The sequence below is a fragment of the Netta rufina genome (genome assembly GCF_964035555.1).
Source record: "Netta rufina genome assembly, chromosome: 16".
NCBI lineage: Eukaryota > Metazoa > Chordata > Aves > Anseriformes > Anatidae > Netta > Netta rufina.
The window spans coordinates 6,584,748-6,607,821 of record NC_140140.1 but is presented as its reverse complement, the minus strand read 5'-3'; the positions used below and the strand labels follow the sequence as shown (position 1 = coordinate 6,607,821).

Genomic DNA, 23,074 nt, shown 5'->3' with positions numbered 1-23,074 from the left:
GGATGCTTCTGCTCCGTGCCCACGGCTGTCACCTCTTGATGCTCACCTGTCCCCGGGGTGCTGGCACAGCTGGGAAAAGCTTTTTAAAACCCATCGCCCCCCTCCCTCCCCCCCTTTCCACTCATAAGACCTCCTGCCTGCCCCTTGCCCTTGCCAAATCTGTCCTGAGAGCCTTCCTGGCGGCAGGATGCCCGTGGGTACATAAATAAAGCCACCTGGAGGTATCCTGCTCCCTGCCCAACCTGTGGCTGCCCCCCCCCAGCCCTCCCCAAAGCGCAGCCCCAGCGCGCTGCCTGCCAGCACCGCCGCTCTGGCACCTCCGTGGATGGCCCCGAGCCCGGGGAAGAGACTCGAGCGGGGATTTGGAGCAGCTCCATCCCTTCCACCGCACGCGCTCCTCTTGACAAACGATCAGCCCGTGGCTTTGGGAAGCAGAGATAAGGCTGCCTGAGCGCCTCACCTCACCGCGCCTTCCCACAAAGAAAGGGCCCCGGCTCCCCCCCAGCCCGGCCAGACCCCGGTGCCCCCATCCCAGGAGGGTTTTTTGCGGGGGGCCCTGCCCCTGGTGGTGCTGCCTCCCTGCCCCGAGCCTGGCAGGACACCCACAGCCCCTGGGGAGTGGGGCTGGGGGTGGTTGAGGACAAAACCTGAGCATCCTCCCAGCGAGGCAGGCGGTGGTGTTGCCTGGGACATCTCCCCTGCCCGTCTGGGTACCGCGGCATCCCCATCTGCGGTGCCTTCCAGAGACGTGGGGACAGCAGAGATGGCCTCGGGGAGATGCTGCTGGAGGCACGGGAGGGCTGGGGCTTCCTGAAGCCTCCCCCTCACAGACACAGAGCTGCTGCCACGGGAAGAGGCCCCCGTCAGTGCCAGGTCAAGGAGCGCTCCTGGTCCAGGGGGGATCATTTGGGAGAAACTCTGCCTCTAACTTGGGCTGCTCTCTTGCCTTGCCACTTTGGGAAATGAATTTGTACTCGGAAAAACTCAGGCTGGGAGAGGTCTTGGGAAGACATCCAATCCATTTCCCTACCCCAAATTGGTCCTGACAGATTTTTTTTTAATCTAACCTTTCCTTCAAAACCTCCAGATGGCTCAACGCAGTCTCCTCCAGGGCTATATTAATGTTACTACCAGAATACTTTTATTTTTATTTTTATTTTTTATTAATATCCATCTTAAATTTCCCTTGCTGGGACCTGCTCCCACCCCTTGGCAGCACGGGGACAGCTCTGTTCCCACCGTCGCGCCCTGTGCCCCCTGCCCAGCCCTGCTGGCTCAGGACAGGGATGGAAAAGGCTGGTCCTGGCCAGGAGCGAACGGCGCTGCCGAGCCCCCGGAGCATCCTTGCACCTCTCCCACCTCGGTGTGGGCCTGCAGGGGTTGGGCGGTGAGGACCCCAAACATCGTACCCAGGTGGGAACGGGAGGTCAGAGGCTGCTGGCTTGTTGACCCATGAAGGGAGGCAATTATTCAGCTGGGGAGGCCACGCAGGTGTTAATTAAAAAGCATGTGAAGCAGAACGGGGCAGTGTTTGGTGTCATCCGCTTGTGAAATTAGCCTCGCCGCCCAGCCCACCCCTGGGGGACAGAGCAGGGGAAGGAAGAGCTGCCCGCAGGACATCTGCTCCCGCTCTCATCTCCAACCGAGGTCCTATTTTGGGGCACAGTTCCTATTTTGGGGCACCTCTCGGGCCATCTACAATGTCCCTGCTTTTTAGCCAGATCTCTGCTGGATCCTTAATTGGGAAAACGTTCACCCCTAGCAGCTCAGCTGGGTACAGGGACAGGATACAGGGCCTGATGCTCATGGCCAAGCTCTGGGCACCAGTCCCCCAGCGGGCAGAAGCCGTGCCCCAGGCACAGGCTGGCACGGCGCTTTTGGGCTCCCCTCCTGCACTCTGGATCTGTTTGCCTGTGTCCTCACTTTGTGGGGCGAGCAGCAGCTTGCTGTGCCCACAGCAAGAGCAAACCGAGCCCATCACCGCTCCCCGGGGTACCAGCAGCCCGAAAGTCTGGGCATCCCGCAGCGAGAGGTGAGATCCAGCTCCTTCTGCAAACGGGGGGACAGAAACAAGCAACTTCTGGCAGGCAGAGCAGGGGAAAAGGTCTCCATCACACCCCGAGCTGCTGCAGGGCTGCTCACATGGGAGACACCGATGGACACAGCCCCCTGGGGGGGGGTCTCAGATTTACCCAGCGGCCAGAACTGCTCTCCAGCAGCAGCTCTGGCACCATCCCTTTCCTCTCCCAGGAGGGAAAGCCGGGCTTTCTTCTGGCAGGCACCCGGGGCTGGTGCTGCCTGGCACGAAGCTTACCAAGGAACGCGCCTGCAGAGCCCGCTGGTGGCAGCTCAGGGTGGCAAAGCCCTCCTGCCCCACTTGGTGGCTTCAGGGGATGAAATTTGGCCTCTTTGCTAACCCTGGGACGTGGCCACGTCAGGAGGATGCCCTGGGGCTGAGGCTCACCCCGGGGTGGTCGCTCCCCAGAGCTGGGATGCCGGCCCCAGGGGTGTGTGGCAGCACCAAGGAGGGAGCAGCGAGCAGCGAGCTGCTCCGTGAGGAGTGCAGCTCAGCGAGACCCCGTTCCCTGCCGCCCCGTGTCTCACGGTGGGATTAGCTCCCGGCTAACAAGGCACATGAGAGTTTTTCTCATGGTTTGGGGCACTCGTAATGGCTCTCTCCCGTGTGGGTTCTTTGATGTTTTATAACACAGTTGATGACGAATCCATTTCCGCAGTGGGGACCCAGGTTTGGCTCTCTCTTGTCTACCCAGATGCTTTTTTTTTTTTTTTTTTTATCATGAAACAATTAGACAACGGAACAGGATAGCGGAATTCATTCTCTCTGAGGATCTCGCCTCGCTAGGAAATCTGGCAGCAAGTGACCCAGGGTTTCAGAAATGGGGTCAGACAGCAGGGACAGGCGGACAGAAAGGCACGTGCACCCGCAGCCCTGCGAGAGCGGTGGCTCCCACCTCCTTCCTGTTCAGAGCCGGGCTGGGGAGGACGATGAAGCGCCCTGAGCAGCCCCGCTGTGCCCGCTCGTCCCGCCGCAGGTTCGAAAGGCAGGACCGCGGGTTTCTGCTGAAACCACGCAGCAGCAGATGTTTTTTCCTGCGCCCTCGGACACGCACGTGCAGCACGCTGTTATGAAAACTGGATCGTGCTCCCTGAACGAAGGGGAAAAAAAAAAACAAAAAAAAAAACAACAAAAGCTGTGCGCAGGGTTACTTCTTGGCTTTAGCACCCAACCGTGTGGGCTCGGCAGGTTGGGTTTGTTGTTACGGAGCTGCTTCTGGCCTGTCCCTCCCGCGCTGTCCCAGGGGATGGGGACAGCCAGGGGCCAGCTGCACGAGGACTGCTCCGCGTGCTGCCAAACGCACCGTGCGGGAGCCACAGCGCAGTCACCATGGGGTGCAGCCTGTTTTCCCTTTGCACCCTGCAGCAGGTTGAGCGGAGGTGGGCAAGCCTTGGTTCGTTGTGCAGACCTCCTCTGGCTTTCCTGCCCGATCTTTCCAGCCTGCCTCCCCCGGCACGGCTCTCCTATGGGTTTTCTTCTCCTGCTAATGTTTCCGTATCCGCCTCAGACCCAGCCAAAGGCTCATTTTAACAACAAAAAAAAAAAGGGCCGTTTGTCTCGGTATCTTATCATCTCTCTCAGCGTCAGCCCAAGCCTTGACGACTCCTTCCCCCAGCAGCAGGTTTCACTCTGGTGTTTGGGATCCCACCCAGCCACCCTTTCCCAGCCGCTTGCTTCCCTCCAAGAGTTTCGGAGGAGCTCTGCGTGCCTCCTGGAGGAGTTTCCCTGCCCGGGATGGCCTCGGCCAGACCCAGCAGGACCCCGTGGAGAACCTGCTCCTGGGGAGGGGGTGCGAGTGTCCCGGTGCCACGGGATGCTCAGCCCAGCTTCCACTTTTAGGACCAAATCCACATGGTGGTGGCCTCACCTCTGCGGGGCTACGGGCTGACCTGGACAGCACCCGGGCTGTGACCCCACGGGTGGGGGTCTCCTCCTTCCCCTGCACCCCCCCTGCAGCAGCCGAGGCCCGGGGGGCTCACACGGAGGGCGCGTGGAGGTGCTGGGGGTGCGCTTTTAAAGGGGGTGCTGGGGCAGCGCAGGGACCCAGCACCTCCTGCCCCGGGGCTCCTGCGGGTGGGGGCACCCGGGGGCACCTGCTGCAAAGGGGGGGCTCTGCCCCATCCAGCCCCCTTCATGGGGCGGCCAGCGGGGGCTGCGCAAGGTCGGGGCGGCCCCCGGCGGGGCGAGGAGGTGCGGTGGGATGGAGAGGGGGGGGGTGCTGCGATGGGATGGGGCGGGGGGCTCGGCTTTGTCTCCCCGCCCGCGGGGCCGGGGGTCGGGGGCTGGGGGAGGGCAGTGGGGAGGAGCGCGGCCCGCCCCCACCACCGCCCTACAAAAGGGGTCGGGCGGGCGGCGGAGCGGCGTGTGCCGCCGGGCAGGGCAGGGCGCAGCGGGCGGGGTCCCGGCCCCATCCCAATTCCCATCCCAATTCCCATCCCATTTCCCATCCCATTTCCCATCCCCGGTCCTTTTTTCCCCCCTTTCCCTTTTTTTTTTTCCCCCTCCCTCCCCTTCCCTTTCCCGGTCCCATCCCGCCCCGGGACCATGCGGCGGGCGCTGCGCCGCGGGGCTCTGCTCGCCTGCATCTCCCTGGGCACTCTGCTGGCCCTCGCTGATGCCAAGGGGGTCTTCTACCCCCCCGCCGCCCCCCTGCCCTACGGCGGCAGGTACAGCCTCTACACGGCCGGCTCCAGCCCGCAGCTCAGCCCCGGGAAGCCCGTGGGCAAGCACAAGTAAGCGACCCCATGCGCGGACCCCCCGGGCATCCCCGCAGCGGGGAGTGGGGTCGGGACTGGGGGGGCGAGCCCCGGCTGCGCCCCCGCTGGTTGAGGGGGTCCCGGAGCCGAGAGAGAGCGGGGTGGGGGGTGTGGGTGCTGCTGTGCTCCGTGGATGGGGTTGGGGAAGGGGTGTGAAGGTGGCTGGGGGTCTGTGGGGCTGCCCGTGGGTACCTGTTCCTCGTGGGTACCGGGGGCGATGCGGGGAGGGCAGGGTGGCACCGCCCGGGGAGGTGCGGGCTGGCTCGGTGCGGAGCTCTCTGCGGAGTTACTGGGGTTTAAATAAGCTCCGAGTATAACCTGGAAAGCTCAGGCGGCGGAGGAATGCGGGCTTTGCGCGTACAATACACCCATTTTGCAACTGAATGGAAAAAGTGTTACTTTGGGGGGCTCCCCCCCCCTCGGCTTGTTTGCCAGAGCAGGGTTTTGATCGGGCTTCTCTGCAAAAGGGGGGACGCAGCGCTCCGAACAAGCCGAAATGAATAAAGTAACGTTTGAGACAAACAATGCTGGCAGTGCCAGGGAGAGCTTTCCAAAACCCGTAACATTTTCCAGCTGCTCACTCTTCAAGCATCGGGCTGGAGCAATAAAAGTGCTAGCCACAGGTGGGTGAGGAGGAAAAGGGTTCCTGTGGAGGAGAGGGAGCCAGCAGCACCCTGCCCCAGGTAGTCACAGGCAGCGGCTAGTAGATCTGCCTCCGTTGGCCACCAGCTTCCCTAAAGAGGAGGCTTGCAGCGTTTTTAACCAGATCCTGGATTTATGGATAGACAGTGAGCCTAAATTTCCACATGCACACATGATCTCCCTTCCCTCCAGCTAAGCAAAGTGGCTGGCCCTAGCTCTCGGGTAGCCGTGTGTTCGGACAGATGACTCACTTCTGGAGCAGCACCGGTCCCTGCACATGCCTGGAGCTTGGCAGCCTCTTGCTGGGGCACAGCCACTTGCACCTGGGCAGGCTGGAAATGCTGCCGGGAACTGGGGTGCAAAGAAGCCCTCGGAGAGGGGCTGGGGAAGGGGTGCCGGTGCTCCTTGTGGGGGGAGCAGGGGCTCTGTGGGGCTGGGGAACAGAGGGGGCAGCCCTTTCTCCTGCCTGGGTGCCACAGGAGCAGGGCTGAGGCCCTGCAGCTTGTTTCCCTGGGCAGCCCCATGCTGCTCCTTGCACCATGGTGAAGCTGACGGAGCCAGGCTGCTTCCAGCCTGCGGCCAGGCACAGCAGCCACCGCTGCAGCTCACGGGGATGAGCGGGGTCCTCCCGCATCACCAAACACCTCCCTGCTCCGGCAGCTCGCTCTGACCCATCTGCTCCATCCTGCTGCCCCTCCGTCCCCAAGCTGCGCTGCCTCTGCCCTCTTCTCCTCCCGCTCTGCCATCTGCCGCCTCCCCCTGCCCTCCATCCCTGCCTCGCTGCACGTCCCCGCTGTCCCTATCCCCACAGACCACCTGCTCTGACCTCCAGCCTTGGCCTCCATCTGTCCCTGCAGCCTTCCTCCCGGCTGCCTCATCCTCAGCACCCGGCTCTGCTCCCCGCACCACCCATCCGAGGGACCGAAGAGGCTCCCAGCCTCCACTCCGCTGGCATCTCCTGCCCCGGGACCCTCCTGCTGCCCCCTCCCCAGCCTGGCGGGGGGCTGCTGGTGATGCTGGCCCCGGGGCAGGGGCTGACGCTGTCTTGCCGTGCTTTTTCCCCCCCCCCAGGAGTTACTGTGCCTACGTGGTGCAGCGCAACGTCACCTGCGCGCTGCAGGACGGCGCCGAGAGCTACGTCAAGGCTGAGTACCACAAGTGCAGCTGGGGACCCAAGTGCCCGGGGAAAGTGCTGTGAGTACGGGGGGTGCCTGGCAGCAAAAGGGGCTGAAGGGGGTGGTTAATGCGGCGGCGCCGGCAGGAGGCAAGGTGGGATTGTTTAGGAGAGGGAGGGAGCTCGGCCCCTCGCCAGAAATAAATGGGGAATGTTTCCGTGGGAAGCAGGGGGGGAGCGTTTTGTCACAGAGCTGCAATTTGGCAGGAAGGTGGCAGCGAGGGGAGAGCCTGAGGAAGGCTGAGGGCTTCCTGCCCCGGGAAAATATTTGCAAACCTCTCTGCCACCTTATAAATGCTGAAAGGAAACACCCCACCGTGCGGGGCTTTGTGCATCGCCCCCGGCTGGGGATGCTCTCCGTGCAGAAGTGCCGTGCTCCTGCATCCTCCCCGTGCCCACTGGAGCAGCAGTGCTGAGGAAAACAGGGCTGGAAGGGGCTCCTGTGGGAGCCTGGCAGGCAGCAGGGAAGGTGTCCTGGGGGCTGTGCTCAGCCTTGCCTCATGCTGCTGGTGGTGGCTGGGCACAGACACATCCTGCCTCTCCCTGCCCTGGTACCTGCAGGCAGGCTTCTGCACACAAGGAAGGAGCACAGGAACTTGGCAGCTTCTGTGAAGAGGAATGGCACAAGGAAGAGCTTGCTTTTTTCTTTTTTTCTTTTTTCTTTTTTTTTTCCAAATGCTGTTTGAAACTCTCAAAGGCATAGGACAAACTATTGGTGTAGAGAAATGTGAAAGCAATGCAGAGACTGCAGGGTTTGGGCTTGCTTTCTCCTCCTGCCCTCCAAGACCAAGAACAAACTGTGTGCATTGTTTCAAAACAACGAACCCCAATTTATGAGGGGCTGAAGAACCTGAGGCTGGAACTTTCTGAAAGGCAGTTTCAAAGCCCTGGGATCTTGGAGGTGGCAAGGGCTGCGCTGTGTTCAGCCCCACAGGACTCAGCTGGTGGTGGGCACAGATGCTGCCTGGGTCCTGTCCCAGCCCAGTACGAGGGCTCTGGGCACCACCTGGGGAGGGTGTGCTGGGGTGCCCGCTGCCGAGCTGCAGCCCCAGGGGGAGGGATGCTGTGGGAGGAGGTGGGCTGTGCTCTGTGGGTTCAGAGCTTGGGTCTCAGCTGGGCTTTCCCCCACCCAGCAGGACCCCGGCCCCGCTCTTTGGTAGTGCCTGAAGCTGAGGTTGTCCCTCTAAACTATCTTCTCTCTTCCTCTCCTGGAAAGGTACCGCACCTTCTTCAGACCCAAATACAAGATTGGCTACAAGACCGTGACCGAGCTGGCCTGGAGGTGCTGCCCGGGCTTCCTGGGAGAAGGATGCCACGACAGCCCCACCGACCAGCCCGGCCTCCTGCCCCAGCATCCCAGCCCTAAAATGCCACCCGGGCAGAAGATGTTTCCAATCCCCAGAGTTCCTCCCCATCCGAAAAGCCACCCTGACCTGTTTGCAGGACCCAAGAAGAATCAATACGGTGAGACCTCATGCCTGCTTCACGTCCCCAGGTTGTCACCCTGTGGCCTTGTGCACAAACCTCCTGCTTCTTTCTGTTCCGGCACGGGGCAGGAGTTTGGCACGCCAGTGGGTGACCTGTTTTCTGCCCAGAAACCCGACCTTTGATTGCTCTGAGGCTCACCTGCCTTTCTTACCTGCTGCCTTTCAAAACGTGTAGCTTGGAAATCGCCTCACCCCATTGCTTTAAAGCATGTCTCTGTTAATTTGGGGGTTGATAGAGCGCGTCTCAAGATGAAGCTCCCTAGGCTGTTCTCATCGCCTGCTGTTGAACTTGAGATCACGGGGCTTGACCCCATGCACTGAAAGAGAGCAGGTTTTCCCCATCTAATCGAGAAAAGATGCTGGGGGAAAGGAGAAAAGGTGGGGAGGGATCTGGCTGAAATGGCAACGACAGGGAGGTGGGAGCTAATGCTGGTAAGGAAAAGGGCTCAAATGGAGAAGCAGCCGGGGGGAGGCTAAGGGAGCTCTGGCACTGACCGTGCCCTCTCTTTGTTTCCCTGGGCAGGCAGGAAGCTGCCTGGGCTCTTCGGGGACCGCCTGGAGCGGCTGGAGGAGGAGGTGAGGCGCCTGTCCCAGTCCTACGACAGCCTGCACGCCCTGGTGAGCGGCCTGGGGGACCGCCTGCGCCTGGCCATCCAGGAGGACACCACCAAGATGATCGGCTCGCTGATGAACAGCCCGGGCACGCCCGACTCCACGGTGGGCTTCGGCATCATCCCCGACGGCCTGGTGGATGCAGCGGACAAAGCCGACGTCGCCGCGTTCCCTCCGGTGGGGGAGATCCTGACCAAGGTGACGGAGGTGAGCGACGTGCTGAAATCCAAGGCGGATTTACTCCACGAGGTTCGCGGCATGGTCCTGGACCACGACGGGCAGATCAAGCACCTGCTGGAGTCGGCCCGGCCCTCGCCCCTCACCTCCATCGACCTGCTGGAGGAGTACGTGGACACGCGGCTGAGCACCCTGCGCGGAGAGCTGCTCGATGGCTTTGAGAAGAAACTGGGCAAGATCCAGACCACGTGTGATTTCCGGATCCAAGAGGTGCGGCAGCAGTGCGAGGAGGAGAAAGCCGCCAACCTGCGGCTGCAGCAGACACTGGATGGGAAGGAGCTGGAGATCAAGAAGGAGATCTCCCAGCTGGAGACCCAGATCCAAGGGCTGACGGTGGTGGAGAGCTGCTGTAGCAACCTCGACTACCTCACTGATCGCATGAACATCCTGGAGAAGGGCCTCCACAGCATCTCGGAGTCCCAGAAGAACCTGCACTCACGGATGGATGGAGAAATCTCCACCGTCACCCTGGGGAACCTCTTTGAAGGGCGCTTTGAGGACCTGGAAGCCAGACTCAACGCCACAGAGAGGGAAACAGGGAGCTGTTGCTCCAGCATAGAGGACAACATGAGAGGCACAGTGGTGGCAGAGGTGGATGGCATGAGGACTGCCTTTGAGGACAAAATGCAGACCCTGGAGGACAGGTTCATGACCATCGTGGGGGAGCTGAACAATGTCAGTGCTCCCGTGGGCATGGACGGAGCGGTGGTGCCCGTGCTGGAGGGGGAGCTCGCTGGCATGAAGAAGCGCACGGACGAGAAGCTGGAGGTGCTGCAGAGCCGCCTCGTCACGCTGGAGAGCACCTGTTCCTCGGGCTGCACCTCTGCCTCCAGAGACGTGGAGACCTTCCGGACGGAGATCGAGGACTGCCAGAACAGGAACCAGGACCTGCTCCTCCGGATGGACAGCAACTACGACCTCCTGCGCAAGCTGAACGCCACCATCCTGGAGATCCAGCGGCGAATCGAGGAGGAGGCGGCGGGGGCTCTTCAAGGAGAGATCACCTTGCTGAAGATCAACCTGAACACCGTGAGCAAGTCCCTGACGGGGCTCAAGGACTCCGTCTCGCAGTACTCAGACACCATGACGCACATCAACTCCTCGCTGGACGAGCACGAGCGCAAGATCGAGGACGAGGTTCACTCCATCCAGGAGAAAGTCAACGACCAAGGCTCGCAGCTCTTCTTCAGCAACCGGCGAGTCCTGAACCTCAAGGGAGACCTGGAGCGACTCAAAGCCCGGATTGTCAATGACCTGAGCTCCTGCAGGAGCGTGGCCCAGGACCTGCAGCAGGAGGTGGCACACTTTGACGAGCGGGTGGCGCGGGTGGAGAGGGTCTGCGGCAGGCTGGGCGCTGTCACGGGAAGCCTGGACGGAATCAGGGACGGACTGGAGAAACACACGGGCAGCCTGTGGGACTACATGGACCGTATGAACGGGACCCTGGCTGCCCACTCTCAGGAAATAACGGGACTGAAGGACAACCTGCTCGACTGCCAAGCCAAGGTGTCGGAGCTGGCGGAGCAGGTCGGCCACCTGGAAGAGCAGGCGGAGAGGAAGCAGCATTAGCTGCGCCGAAATGTGCTCCCTGCTCCATTAACTTATATCACACGGACTCCAAGGTGACAACAGGTCTTCGGATATTTTTTTAATGAAAAGATAAATTAAAAGCTGCTACGAACCCTTCTTCGCCACCCTCCTCCTCCTCCTTTATTTTTTTTGTGTGCTCGCCTCCGCAGCTCGCAGCTGTGCCAGCCCTGCTGGAGCAGGGAGCTGCCTTCGGGGCCGGGGGCGTTGCTTTGGCTCTGGGGCTGATGACCCCAGAAGGACGATTCAGGAGGAAGCTGGAGGCGGGGACGTTTTTTAAATTTTATTTTTGTGGATTTATCGCTTCTTGAAGAATAAAACCCTGTAGTTGTCAGTTGAGGAATAGAGCTTCTCTGACCTAAAGACCACCTGCATCTTAATCCAGGGACCGAACAGAGCCAGGGCTCCTTGCAGGGAACAAAACTCACCACAGGAACTGTGGATTTCAAAGAAAACACGTACTCACACAGCCCCTGGGGAGCTGCACTCCCCTCCTCGAGATGGCAGCCCTCCTTGCATAAGGTAAATCCATTTACACTGCTCCCTTCTTCACGCAAACGCACATGCCTTACAGAGCACGTGAGGATATGCATGAGGAAAACACATGTGTATATGGTATGTGTGTCTATATCTCTGAACAATCCCCTGTCCCAGTGCTCAGCTGAGTGCAGAGCTTGCTCTTGCTGCCCCCTTTCCCTCGCTGTACTTTGAGGAGCCACACGGAGCAGCTATCAACTGTCCCAGCAGCATTTGCACGAACCCAGGCGGTCCCTGGGGGCTGCTGTGGTTTGCAGTCCCCCTCCGCTTTGTTTACTTTGCTTTCTGGTTACACCTGGGACTGATGTGAAGGGTTATGGAAAACTTGTGTCTTTCCCAAAGACGTGTGTGCGTGTAGGTCTCAGAAGAGACAAAGCCAGGCAGGGAGCAGTCTCCTGCCTTCCAGCTCTGGTTCTCTCCTGTTTTACTGCTTAAACTGTGAACGTGGTTTCCCCCATCTCATCCCAGGGCAGGCAAGGTGCAGCTGCTCCAGGACGTGAGCATGAGGCCTCACCTGCTCTGCCTGGGTTTCCCCATCCAGGATCCTGCTTCCTCTTTGCAGTCCTCTGAGTCCCAAGAATGCTGAGGAGCCAGGAACCTGTGCCACCATCAAGCACCCAGCAGGGCATCTTGAGACATCCTCTCCTGAGCTCAGCCCTGGGGAAAGGTTGAGCTGTGCTGCAGGCCCTGAGCAGGGCTGGAGGCGGTACGAAAAACCAAAGCAACTTACCCAGCTTCGCTCTGGCTTCCTGCAAAGACTGGAAAAGTTCGCTGTGTTCCTGAGCAGTGCCAGCCTTGTCCCATGGAGCAAGTGCCTGTACTGCGTGGCTGTCTCACCAAAATCTGCTTTTCCCAGGGAGACCAGCATGGACATCCTCCCCTGCTCAGCCGTCAGGGGCTTTGTTACCAGAAAGGATGAAGAGGAAATTAAAGAGCCTCCTCCTGGCCAGTTCTGGCACCGCTATAGCAAAGGGATATGTTTTTCTACCAGCTCAGCACTGCAGCTGATGGGCACTCCACACCAGCTCCCACCCCATGCCAGGAGGTGCCATGGGAGCAGTGAGCACCATGCCCGGGGCTGGGCTGATTGGGACCATACTGAAGCTGGTGAACCACTTCTACAGCTGAGGAGCAACCTCCAGCTGCTTTTGGGCATCCCCAAAAACCTGCTCTTAAACAGGAGACTGATTTCTTCCCCCAGCACAGGGGAGGGACCTCAAGCCAGCCCTTTGTGATGGTGCAGGGGAACCCTCACCATACCAGCACATCCTACCCAAGCCCTCTTCCCCCTCCTCACACACCAGGGACAAAAAAAGGGCTGTAGCAACCAAAGAGAAAACTGAACCCAGCACCAGGCTCACCCCCTTCCAGGGGAGCTGGGCAGCCAGGGTTTGGTTAAAAAGCAGCTGAAGAGGAACGGGCTCCTGCAGCACAGAGGGAGGCAGGACTGGTGATAACAGAACTAGGACAAGGAAGAAGTCTGACCTTCCAGAACATGGTGCTATGTTTGGACTATTCCTGATTAGTCACTTGAAGATACAATTTATTTCAGTTCTCAGCTATCCCTGTTTAAAAGCAAAAGGAACTTTGTATAAAATAGGGCATTTTTTACTTTGCTTGCAGAGAGGGAAGGAGATACTGCCCACGTGCTCGCTCTTGCCCTGGGCAGCTTTCCGAGGCAGTTGGTAACTGCTGCTGGTAAGAGGCTGTTTTTTTAAAAAAAAACTTGTACATTTGTTCAGATTTAAAAGCTGAAAGACTGTTTGTACTGGAAGAGAAAAAAATAAAGTTCTTGCTGAGGTTTCCAGTATCAAAATGACTTCTGTGGCTTCAGGGAAAGAAGTATAACACCAGGATTCTGTTAAGTTAAAACACTGAGGCTATTTAGAGAGGAAGAGAGGGCAGGCAGCCTAGCAGGAAGTGATTTACACTTGCACAGAGCAGGCAGGGAAGAAGCTAGATGCCAGAGCAGAGAAAGGAGCCCAAGGCAGGCAGGAGCATGGCTGAAGTTCATGGAGGCCCTCCCACAGGATAATTCCAGCCAGGATCACAAAGAGACACCAAGTCCGGCTCCCACTCCTATGCATAAGGCTACAGTGATCAAGAGGCAGCCTGGATTTTATGAAAATAATTTATTAATTATTGCTATTAGTGAAAAAGCACTCAAAATTCCAGCTTCCATCCACCTTTACAAGTTAAGCCACGCAACAGCTTTACTCCACAGGCTACCAAGCTGCAGGTAGCAGTAGTCATGCCAGAGGCTCATCAATAAGTGACCCGGTTCCACCTTTAAGAGACAGGTTTTAGAGATAACGAGCATCAATACACAGGCTCTGTAGGAAGTTCAGTTCAGTAAATGGAGTTTCTGGTGGTCAAAGCTCCCTTTGTCCCACCCTTTCCACACTTTGAGAAGGGGTGCTCCTAGTGCACACCACGACCTGATAGTAGGAGTCCAAAACCTGCTGTTAGAAGTACAAGAGTCCTTTGCAGCAACCAAGGAGATGTTTGTAACATCCAGTCCTGGTCCGGGACTCACAGGTGAGAGGTCAGGAGAAGGCCTCCAAGTCCACAGCAGGCAGGGGAGGCCTCCAGTAGGCGAAGTGGCTGTACTCGGGGCACACCAGAGCGATGCTCCCCCTCTGCCCCAGGGGAGGGAAGATCAGCTCCACCACCTCCGACAGCCGCTCGTACCTGTAGGGTTATGGAAGGCATTGCAGCAATAACGGGCAAAACAGCAGGGCTTGAAGCAGTCTTATGGAGATTGCTCCTGCTCTAAACCAGGGGGGTAGGGCCCAGAGAAGAGGGGAACAAGCAGGGCACTTACGTTGACTTGTGGTTCTGCACGAGCCCCTGGACCAGTTCCCCCTTCGGGTTGACCATAAATATGCGGCTCTCGGGCAGGCCCACGTGCCTGTATGCGTACACGTCCTGCCAAGGGGGGACAGCAACGTGTGAGAGGGGCAGCAAGGAGCCACCACCAGCCCAGCCCCAGTCCCCAGACCCCCACTCACAGTGGCTCTGTTCCCAAAGGCTGCATAGAAGGGCAGCTTCGTGGCAAAGAGGTTTTGGATATCTGTCAGGCAGGCAATCTTGAACACCTCTGGCTTCTTCTCGATCACCTCCCTGGAACACAAGGCATGTGCACAGAGGAGAGGTCAGAGCAGCACCCGCAGGGCAGGACTGCGTGCAGCCAGGCCCTTTGGGGGCTCAGAGAAGGGACTGGGAAGGCAGAAGGGATTCTGTGCATCGCGAGAACCTCGCCACAAAGCTCCAGGAGGACAGGCAGTTCCCTGCTGCCTCCCATGAGCAGCACCCTGCGCCAAGGAGGCCAGAAGCACTTGAAGGCTGCAGCAGCCCCCAGTGTTGAGATGGGTGTATGGGGGGAATGCCACCCCCAGGGGTGCAGCACGAGGAAGGAGGAGAGGACAGGTACCTGTGGAAAGCAGAGAAGAGGCTGCTGGGGGCAAGCAGGATGGGGCCCTTGGGGAGGGCACAGCCTTGCTCGTTGACCCATTTGAGGTAGCCTTTGGTGACGTGCGCCATGCCGATGGCCCTGGCCGAGCAGTAGAGGAACTTGTAGCCATTCCTAGAGAGAGCACAGGGAAACCCTCTGAGCTGTGACCTAGGCACAGCACCCTCCTACCACAAAGGATGGAGGGGGAGGCTGAGTATCTGCCATGAGCCCACACCCTGCTCACCCCTTCAGCACCCACGGTGCCTTCACAGCTCCCTCACCCAGAGGAGATGCAGGCTGAGACTGAACCCCAGGGCAGAGGGAGCCATGTGCCCCCTGCCCAGCAGCAGAGCCGCCAGCTGCAAGGTGCCACTGCTGCCTGGTGCCCCACAGTTGCCTCCTGCCCTGCACAGAGCTCAGTCACCCTGGACCAGGCCAGCAGATGACAGCACCTTCACTGCATCCCCCCACTCAGGCTCAGCAAGGCGTGTGGGGAGCTGGTCACAGCCCCCACCAAGCCACCAGCTCAGGCAGGGATGGCACCGAGCTCTTGCAAGGAGGGGAGATGGTAAAAGACAGCTGAGAGGTGGAGATGAGCCATCTGCAGGCTCACACTGCCTCTTAGTGGCCACAGAGGCCAGGTGGCAGAGACAGAGCTGGGACCTGCTGCCAGCCTCAGCTGGGTGCACCAGGGCAGCATCGCGCCCCTGGGCAGGTCTGGCCCCTTGGGGGACAGGGCAAGGGACAGCTGGGTGCCTGTAAAGGCGACCAGCACCCACCCAAGGGGCTGGAAATGCTAGGCACAGCCTTATGCTGCTGTTGTACAGAGACACAGAGGCACAGGGCTGTGTGTGTGGCCTCCCTGCTACGGTTCTGTCAGGTCTCCTCATCCCCATGGTTGCACCACCAGCTGCACCTCACTGGCAGAACCTCCACCATCATGCATCCCCAGTGCCTGGGGAAATGCCCCATCCCTACTTCAGGCACCCACAGCAGCCTCTAATACATCTTTGGTCTCATGGATTGCAGCAAGAGGAGAGGATGGAGACACTTGGAGCATGCCACACTGCTGGTAACAGGGCAGGAGCTCAAGTGTCTGCAGTGAAAGCCTCCATCATCTTCCTCCATCAGCCATACTGGCTCCCACTTGGTCTCTCCATCAGCCTCCTGCTTCCTTTTGGGGTCTCCTGGTTGATCTGATACTTACAGATGGATTTTGTGGAAGAGCTTGGCTATCCCCTGATGAGTCCAGTCTTTCCCCAGATGCGGTAGGATGTGGCCAAGAGCATCTGACCTAAAAGAAAAGGAGACCAGGTTAGGTTGATCCAACCTGGTGGGATTTGCAGTGGGGTTTGGGGTCCTTCCTGGCTGCTTGTGCAAGCCTTGGAAGGACACCTTCCCCTAACACGGCACAGGGAGGGAGAAGGGCCCTTTACTTGGTGATGGTGCCATCGATGTCAGAGATCACCACCTTGTCATCCCAGTTCCACAGGTAGATAGTGGCCTCACAGCGGCACGTGCCCTGGTACTGAGTTGTCACACTGAATGCCACCTCGTTGGGGCCGTCCTGCAGGTTCAGCCTCCCCTGCAGCGAAGTGGGAACAAGCACAATACACCAGCACTGGGACATGCCAGACCAAAGCTTTCCACAGGCCAGGACTAACACCTGAGCAGCCCAGAGACCCACAGCCCCTACACAGGAGCCACCCAGGGCAAAATATTTGGATGCCCTAGAGAACCTTAAGGTCACGAGTAGAGAAAACCCCATTCAGAGGGGGTCTCCTCCCCACACCCAAGCAGAGAATGAAGGAGGAGAGTACATACGATTTGTTCTGATGACAGCCTCAGGGATTTCTTGTAGGTTGGCAGAAATTTCTGTGCAGAGGTATCTGTTGTTGATGCATCCCCTGGGGGCAGGGACTCCTCATCACTGGAGGACCCCTCCTCCTCCTGCCTACACGAGGAAGGGAAGAGCACAGTGCCTTCATTCTGCTGCCCACAGCTTCCACTATGAGCATGAGAGGAGAACTGGAGGGGACCCAGGACAACCCACCCACCTGGCCATTGAGGAGCTTGGCTGGACAGAGTCAGCCAGAGCCTTAAAAGAGCTTTCTGTCCTCATATGCGAGGCAGATTTGGGAACAACTGGTCATTTAGAAGAAATAAGAGCCCACAGACTCCTGAAGGTAGCCTGGGTGCTCCAGCTCGAGCGTCCTAGCAGGAGAGAGGCACTCACCTCTGCTGAGAAGACTCAGGCTGCAGTGTCCCCATGTTAGCCTTTCCTGGCCTTGACTGCTGCTGTGGGTGGAAAGGGGCATCATTAACACCTTGGTGTCATGGGCAGGGCTGCTTCACTGCCACCCAGAGCGGTGACACCAAAGCAGCAGTGGCAATGCGTTCCCCTGCCCTGAAGGGGATGGTGTCCCATGGAAGAGGGGCTGCAGCCTGGTAGCAGAGAGGGGCAGGGAGACCAAGCACAGGCGGTGCCTGGGCTGTGGCACAAAGGGCACGTGGCAAGAGGCTTCACCACTGCCAGGTCTGTCGTGCTGCATTACCAGGTGTTGTTCTGGCATCAAGAGACCTGAAGGGACAGCAGCCTTCCCAGGTCACTGCCATAAGGTCCCTCTGGCTGCTCTCATACTCAGCCTCAGATCATCCTCCCCACCAGGACGGTCCCTATCCCCCGGGGGCATGCTGTCACAGCCAGCACTGCAAACACCTCCTCTGCTGGGAACTCTCGCCTCCTCCAGGAGAACCACCACCTGCTGCCTCTCTTGGGCATCTTCTCCTTCACCAGTCGGTCAATGGTGTGCTGTGAGTGTGGCAGAACACAGGAGGAAGTCAGTCACTCGTAACCCCAGCCAGCTCTACAGAGCCCTAGAACAGACTTATGCAGCCCCAACCCTCACAGACTGTCAGGAGGCCCAGCTCTGGCCAGCCCTTGCACAGACAGACATCAGAACAGGTAATTTTTGGTAAGGGAACCTCAACTCTTCAGACTTCAGTGGTACCCACATGCATCTAAAAGCCACCCGTACCTCTGGGGAAAGGAGAGAGGCCCAGCGCTACCCCAGCCTGGCAGCTTGGCCTCTCGCAGCCCCTCTTTGCATTTGAGCCCTGCTGAGAAGGGCAAGCTGTAGATGTGTCATGCCACTGACCTCAGGAATGTTCCTCTGGAAAGCCTGCAGGGACAGGACCATGGGAGCAGCCACTGCCCAGTTGTAATACCTGGAGAAATGAGAGGGATGGGAATATCACCACTCCTTGGAGCTGCAAGGGCTGTTTCCAGGTCACCATGCTGCAGCACAGACAGAAAGCCCTCACCCACTGTCTAGGATGGAGTCACAGTCCTACAGGGTGTTCCTACAGGGACAAAGCTAGGAGAGCTGGCCACTCACTTCTTGTTGATCAGGATCACCAGGTTGGGGTCATCGAGGAGCCCTGGATTCTCAGCAAACTCCTGGTAGGAGATGATGTGCTCCATGAACTTCTCTGGTGAGACAGAGGCTGTCATACCACTGATGTACACGATGGGTTTCAGGACAGCAGACTCCCTTCCTTCCCCTCACACCTACCACGAGAAATCTGCCTGCTGCCCCCAAGGCCTCCACACAGTGACAGGGCAATTGCAGGCATCACATCAGAGCCAGAGTCCGTGGGGCTTCCAGCAGGTACATCTGACAGCAGCGGGACACAGGAAGGGATGCTGGGGTCTGCGACAGGCTTTGAAGTTTGCTCCACCTCACTATCAGCAAGAGAAGGAACAGCAGCAACATCAGGCAATAGCTTTAGACACGGCCCTGGTGTAGGGGCTCAAGGAGGTCTGAGCTTGCCTGCTCACTGGGGTACCCCATACCTCCTGGGCAAATAGAGAGCCACCTGCTCCTCATCCGGGTTAGAGATGTCTTCAAGGTAAATGTCACTGGGACCCAGGTGAGGGCTTCTTTTGATGGATCCTCAATGCACAGAGGGAAAGGAAACATACTGAGATGGCTTGGAAAGTAATTCATCTAATTCTTCCAAGATCATAACATTGTGATCTTCCTCTCTATACAAGAAGGAGTTCAAAATATCACTTCAGAGATTTTTTTTTTTTCCCTGGATTTATGCTGGCTGGAGGAGTAAGGCTGGTTAGGACAGGTAACAAAGCCCTCAACACAGCACCAAGGGAGACACACATGCTTTGTTCTGGGTAATTTTCTACCTGACTTGGCATGCTTAGGATGAAGATGCAGGCCAGGAGCTGCCAGACAATTCAAGTACAGGGACAGTCTACATTGCTGAGAAGCCTAAGCCTGCACAAGTGCAGACACCTGAGGATGGACTTCAGAAAACTAGGCAAGAAAGTCTCAGGTCAAAGGTAGGAAATCAGAAAATGTCTTCTCAAAGCAAAGGAGCTAGTGGCTTGTGGAGCAAAGCAAACATGTCACTCGTCAAATATCCAAGATAGTCAAGGGGTTATGCTGAACCAAGAACCCAGCCCCTCTCCAAGTCCAGCTCTGTCCATGGGCTCAGACACCGCTCCCAGCAGCACCAGTCACCTGCTCACCTTTCTGCTGGGGCTCGCAGCTCTCCAAGCCCACCTGGCTCAGGACAGCAGCTCCCTCAGAGGACTCCACATCTGGCTGAGCTCCCAGCACAACCCTCTCACCTCCCTTCTGTTCCTCTTGTTGGGTTGAGGTGGCCCCTGATGAGCTCTCTGCCCCCATGGCACTGGGGTTATCCATCAGTCCAGGGGGGCCATTGCCTTCCTTGGGCACGAGTGTTGGCTCATCAGCCAGCACTGCAGAGGAACAAAGTGGATCCTGAGGTCCTGCTGGGCACAGACCTCCTCCCAGACCTTCAGAGGTGGCAAGAAAATGGGTTCTCTCATCCACTGGCACTGGTGTCACAGAGACAGTGGTTGCTGCAGTCTTTGTGGACTTGGCTGGTTCGACCCATTCTGATTTATTCACCTCAAAAAGAGAAGAACGGGTCTGAGGATGGGAAGTTGCTCAAAGCATCAGGGAGCAGAGGGCCAGCCCTCTGAGGCTGCCTGGCCCCAGCCTCCTCCACTTACTCCAGGAGCTCCAGCCCCCCTCCCACTGCCTGCTGGAGGGGCACCAGAGCACTTACCTGAGGGAGCCGTCCCCAGGCCCACTGCATGTGGGATTCAGCCCCTAGGGCAAAACTCTCCTGCGGCCCGATCTCCAGCTCGGAGTCACTTCTGGGAGAAGACAAATGGCTCGGGGCTGGGCTACAAGAAGAGAAGGCAATATTGGGCCTGCTCCACCTTATATAGCCCCATGCTTTCCTGTCACTTGCAAGGATATTTAGGGCCAAAAGCCCTGTAAGGCTGGTTTCCCAGAGAGTCAGTTCTGCCCCATAAAACTACCATTTGCCAGGACTGATGGGAAGCTGAGGTCCATGAAAGCAAAGTGCTTCAGCCCTGAGCTTTTCCACAGCCAGACCTTGTCAGCCAGGAAGGCTGCCTTCTCCTGACACCCCCAGGTCCTTTCTCCTGCCCTCCTGCCCCAGCCACGAGGCACACACACCTCTCTGCTCCCACCAAAGGGGCACAGACCACCCTGGACCCATCCTTTACCTGTCCATGGAGGCTAGCTCCCCATCAGAGTAAGGGTGGGCCTCCTGCGCCTGCAGTGACCCAGTTTCTTCTTTGGGGAGATCAGTGAAGGAGACAGACACCTCGCCCCTGGGCTCCTCGCAGCCTCCCGGAGCAGGGCCCGTCACCTCCTTGCGCCTGGGCTTCCTCCTGCGCTGCCTCCTCCTGCGCAGGGCCACCTCAGTGCTCGGGGCCTCCTGGCCATGAGAGGGTTGAGTGGTGCTCTCCAGGCTCTCCTCCGTGGGGATGGGAGACGTGCAGAGGCAGGATCGGATGCTCCTCTGGAACAGGGATGGGCAGAGGCCATCAGCTCCCTCCTCTCCAGGCTGGCAGCCCATGGCTCCCATCTATCCAACATGTCCCACCATCACAGCACCATGCAGCTGTGCCCCAGGGGTGGTTTTGTCTAGGCCTACAGGGAAGGTTTTGTGCATGTGATGTGCAAATAAAAAAAAAAAAAACACAACAGCTCTGCAGCCACAAGTTAAAGACATCCTTAATAAGGGCAAGGGGATGCAGGCAGGAGATGGCACCACAAGACCAGAGTTATGAAGGGTGCAGATGGCATTTGTTTCTAGTGCCTTCTCCCTGCTGTCAAAACCAGCCCAAGCCAGCGGCAGCCACAAGTCATCCTGGTAGGGACTTGGCTGAGATTTCCAGAAGCCACATCTGATCTCATCCTGCTCACCAGGGGAGCAGACAGCCTGCCACAACATCTGGCCCACTTCCACCCCATCACAAGATCCCAAGCTCAAGATACCTGCCAGGCTGGCCAGTAGCCATGCCCGGGGAGGAAGGCCTGTCTGGGATGAGGACATATGGTCTCAGGGTGCTTCACACTGGTAAGATCCCTTGAGCAGGAACCTTTCTGGGCACAAAGAAGGACTAATGCAACCACCCCAGGGAAGGGCAGTTGTCCAAGCCAGGTCGTTCCACCTAAGCCCTTGTGACCACCTGGAAGTGAGGGGACACACAGCAGCAGCTCCTCTTCATCACCGACCTCATTCTCCTCAGACTCCTGGACAAAGAAGGCCTCGCCATTGTCACCCAGCTTCATGTGCAGGTCCACAGGCTCCCCATTGATTTCGATGTCAACCTAGCAAAGGGCAGAAGGTGTCTGTCCACCCAAACGTGCCCACCCATCAGGGCACAGCAAGACAAGAAACCACAGTCCTTCCCCGTACACACAAGAAGCTGTGACAGGGGAAGGACCCAGCTCTCTGAACACCAGAGGAGGGAACCCAAGGGCACCAGCACGCATCCTGCCAGGGCCAGCACCACTTACCACCTTCTCCTTGGAGCGCAGCACACCCAGCTTCCCAAAGCGCACATGGAAAGGGGAGCACTGGAAGGAATTATCGGGCTGCCTCACCACGATCACATCGATGCAGCCTGTCAGGGTGGCAGGGTTCAACCCCCGGTACAGCTCCTTCACAGTGACAAAGACGGTCTCAGCAAGCTGCCCCACGTAGTTCATTGTCTGGGACTGCAAGGCAGAGACAGGAACAGGCTCAGGAAAGGGCTGTGGCAGCTAGGGGAGAGTTTGCTCTAGGAGAGGTGATCCACAGCTGCAAGCACAGCCCCATCAAGGGGACAGCTCCCTATCAAGGGGACAGGTCAGCTTCCAGGGAAACAGAGGCAAAAATACAAAGGGCCTTGATGGAGGCCAGCCAGGGACTGAGCACCAGAGAACAGGGCAGAAGCTGAGCACTAACCATAGCACCCAGCTTGGAGGAGAGATTTCCTTGCCATTAGGACACCACCACATTTGGCACTTGCAAGAGCAACTACTACTTTGAGGCAACACCTTGCCATCAAGCTGTTACCATGCTAATTTGCTTGGAGGGAGTCCTCCTGCCCTGTGCTGGCCTTAGAAGCTCGGGGCAGAGAGGTGAGAAGTCCAAGGAGCTGCTACGTACACCACATGCTCACTTCTAAAGCCACATTCCTCACTCAGCAGTACACATTTAAGTCTCCCCAAAACAGGGGGACAAAGCCCTCGCTAAGACGAGAGCTCCCCAGTCCTCACACCTCGCCCCTGCTGCCATCACCCAGCTCCCAGGGAGTTCCTGCCCAGGGGCTGTGCTGCCTGGAGCCGCAGGCTGGCAGAAGACACCCAGGACGCTCTACAGCACCATTTTTACAGGCTCTGACATTGCATGGCTTCTGCTTTGTTAGCAAAAACACCTGCAAGGAAAATTTTGCCTGCTGTGCGGTCATCACCCCACCTGCTCATACCCAGAGCAGGAGCTAACCCCCCTCTGCCACACTCAAGCAGGCACATGGAAGAGATGCATGTCTGCAAAGCTGGAGTTTGCATGGTCCCTGCTGGGCATCACAGAACAGCACACGTACAGCAGGCTCTCGCACCCCACCTTACCCCAAGGAGAACACACAGGACAGCTACCCCAGAAGGACCACAGAGACCCAAAGGAGACCTCCTGCTTCACCAGCAGGGCCAGCCCACAGCACAGCACTCACGAGGGCTCTCAGCACAGCCCCCAGAGCACACCCAGCAAGTGCTGGCTCCTTACCCAGAGGGACGAGCCCTCTGTCCCCGCAGGCACCCAGCCTCTCTGATCTGCCCTGCAGCAGCTCAGCCCTGTCCTGTTCTCAGACATCCCTGCAGGAGGGGACTGCACGTCTCCCCCCACTCCTCCCCTGACTTGCCAGGAATAAAGCAAAGCCCACAGGCCCCTCATGGCAGCAGGAAAGCACTGGCTAGCTCCAGAAGCGTCAGTGCCTCTGTCAGCATCGGTGCCTCCATCAGCTCTGCTCCAAGCCCAGGTCACGGGGCCAGCCCTGGTGGCACTGAGCTGCTGAGCCCAGCTTCCCTGCTGCGTCACAGCACACAGCAGGGAACAGGAGGGAGCTCTCTGCGGCAGCAGGGGGGATTTCTGGAGAGAAGG

At 58.4% G+C, this 23,074-nt stretch overlaps 2 protein-coding genes across 2 annotated transcripts; one reads left to right on the top strand and one right to left on the bottom strand.

Annotated features, from left to right (window-relative positions):
* Positions 1–4,621: 4,621 nt before the first annotated feature.
* EMILIN3 (elastin microfibril interfacer 3) lies at positions 4,622–10,554 on the top strand (the record flags this gene model as incomplete). Its single annotated transcript, XM_084296374.1, has 4 exons — positions 4,622–4,809; positions 6,547–6,669; positions 7,866–8,113; positions 8,660–10,554. The coding sequence occupies 4 exons, from the start codon at positions 4,622–4,624 to the stop codon at positions 10,552–10,554; spliced, it is 2,454 nt and encodes an 817-aa protein (XP_084152500.1).
* Positions 10,555–13,655: 3,101 nt separating this feature from the next.
* Positions 13,656–21,642, bottom strand: LPIN3 (lipin 3; the record flags this gene model as incomplete). Its single annotated transcript, XM_084296924.1, has 19 exons — positions 13,656–13,800; positions 13,934–14,037; positions 14,121–14,232; positions 14,543–14,695; positions 15,771–15,857; positions 16,000–16,148; positions 16,388–16,517; positions 16,800–16,858; positions 17,283–17,375; positions 17,722–17,791; positions 17,962–18,055; positions 18,139–18,308; positions 18,420–18,519; positions 19,113–19,346; positions 19,404–19,518; positions 19,679–19,799; positions 20,148–20,446; positions 21,166–21,261; positions 21,451–21,642. The coding sequence occupies 19 exons, from the start codon at positions 21,640–21,642 to the stop codon at positions 13,656–13,658; spliced, it is 2,523 nt and encodes an 840-aa protein (XP_084153050.1).
* Between the last annotated feature and the right edge of the window lie 1,432 nt (positions 21,643–23,074).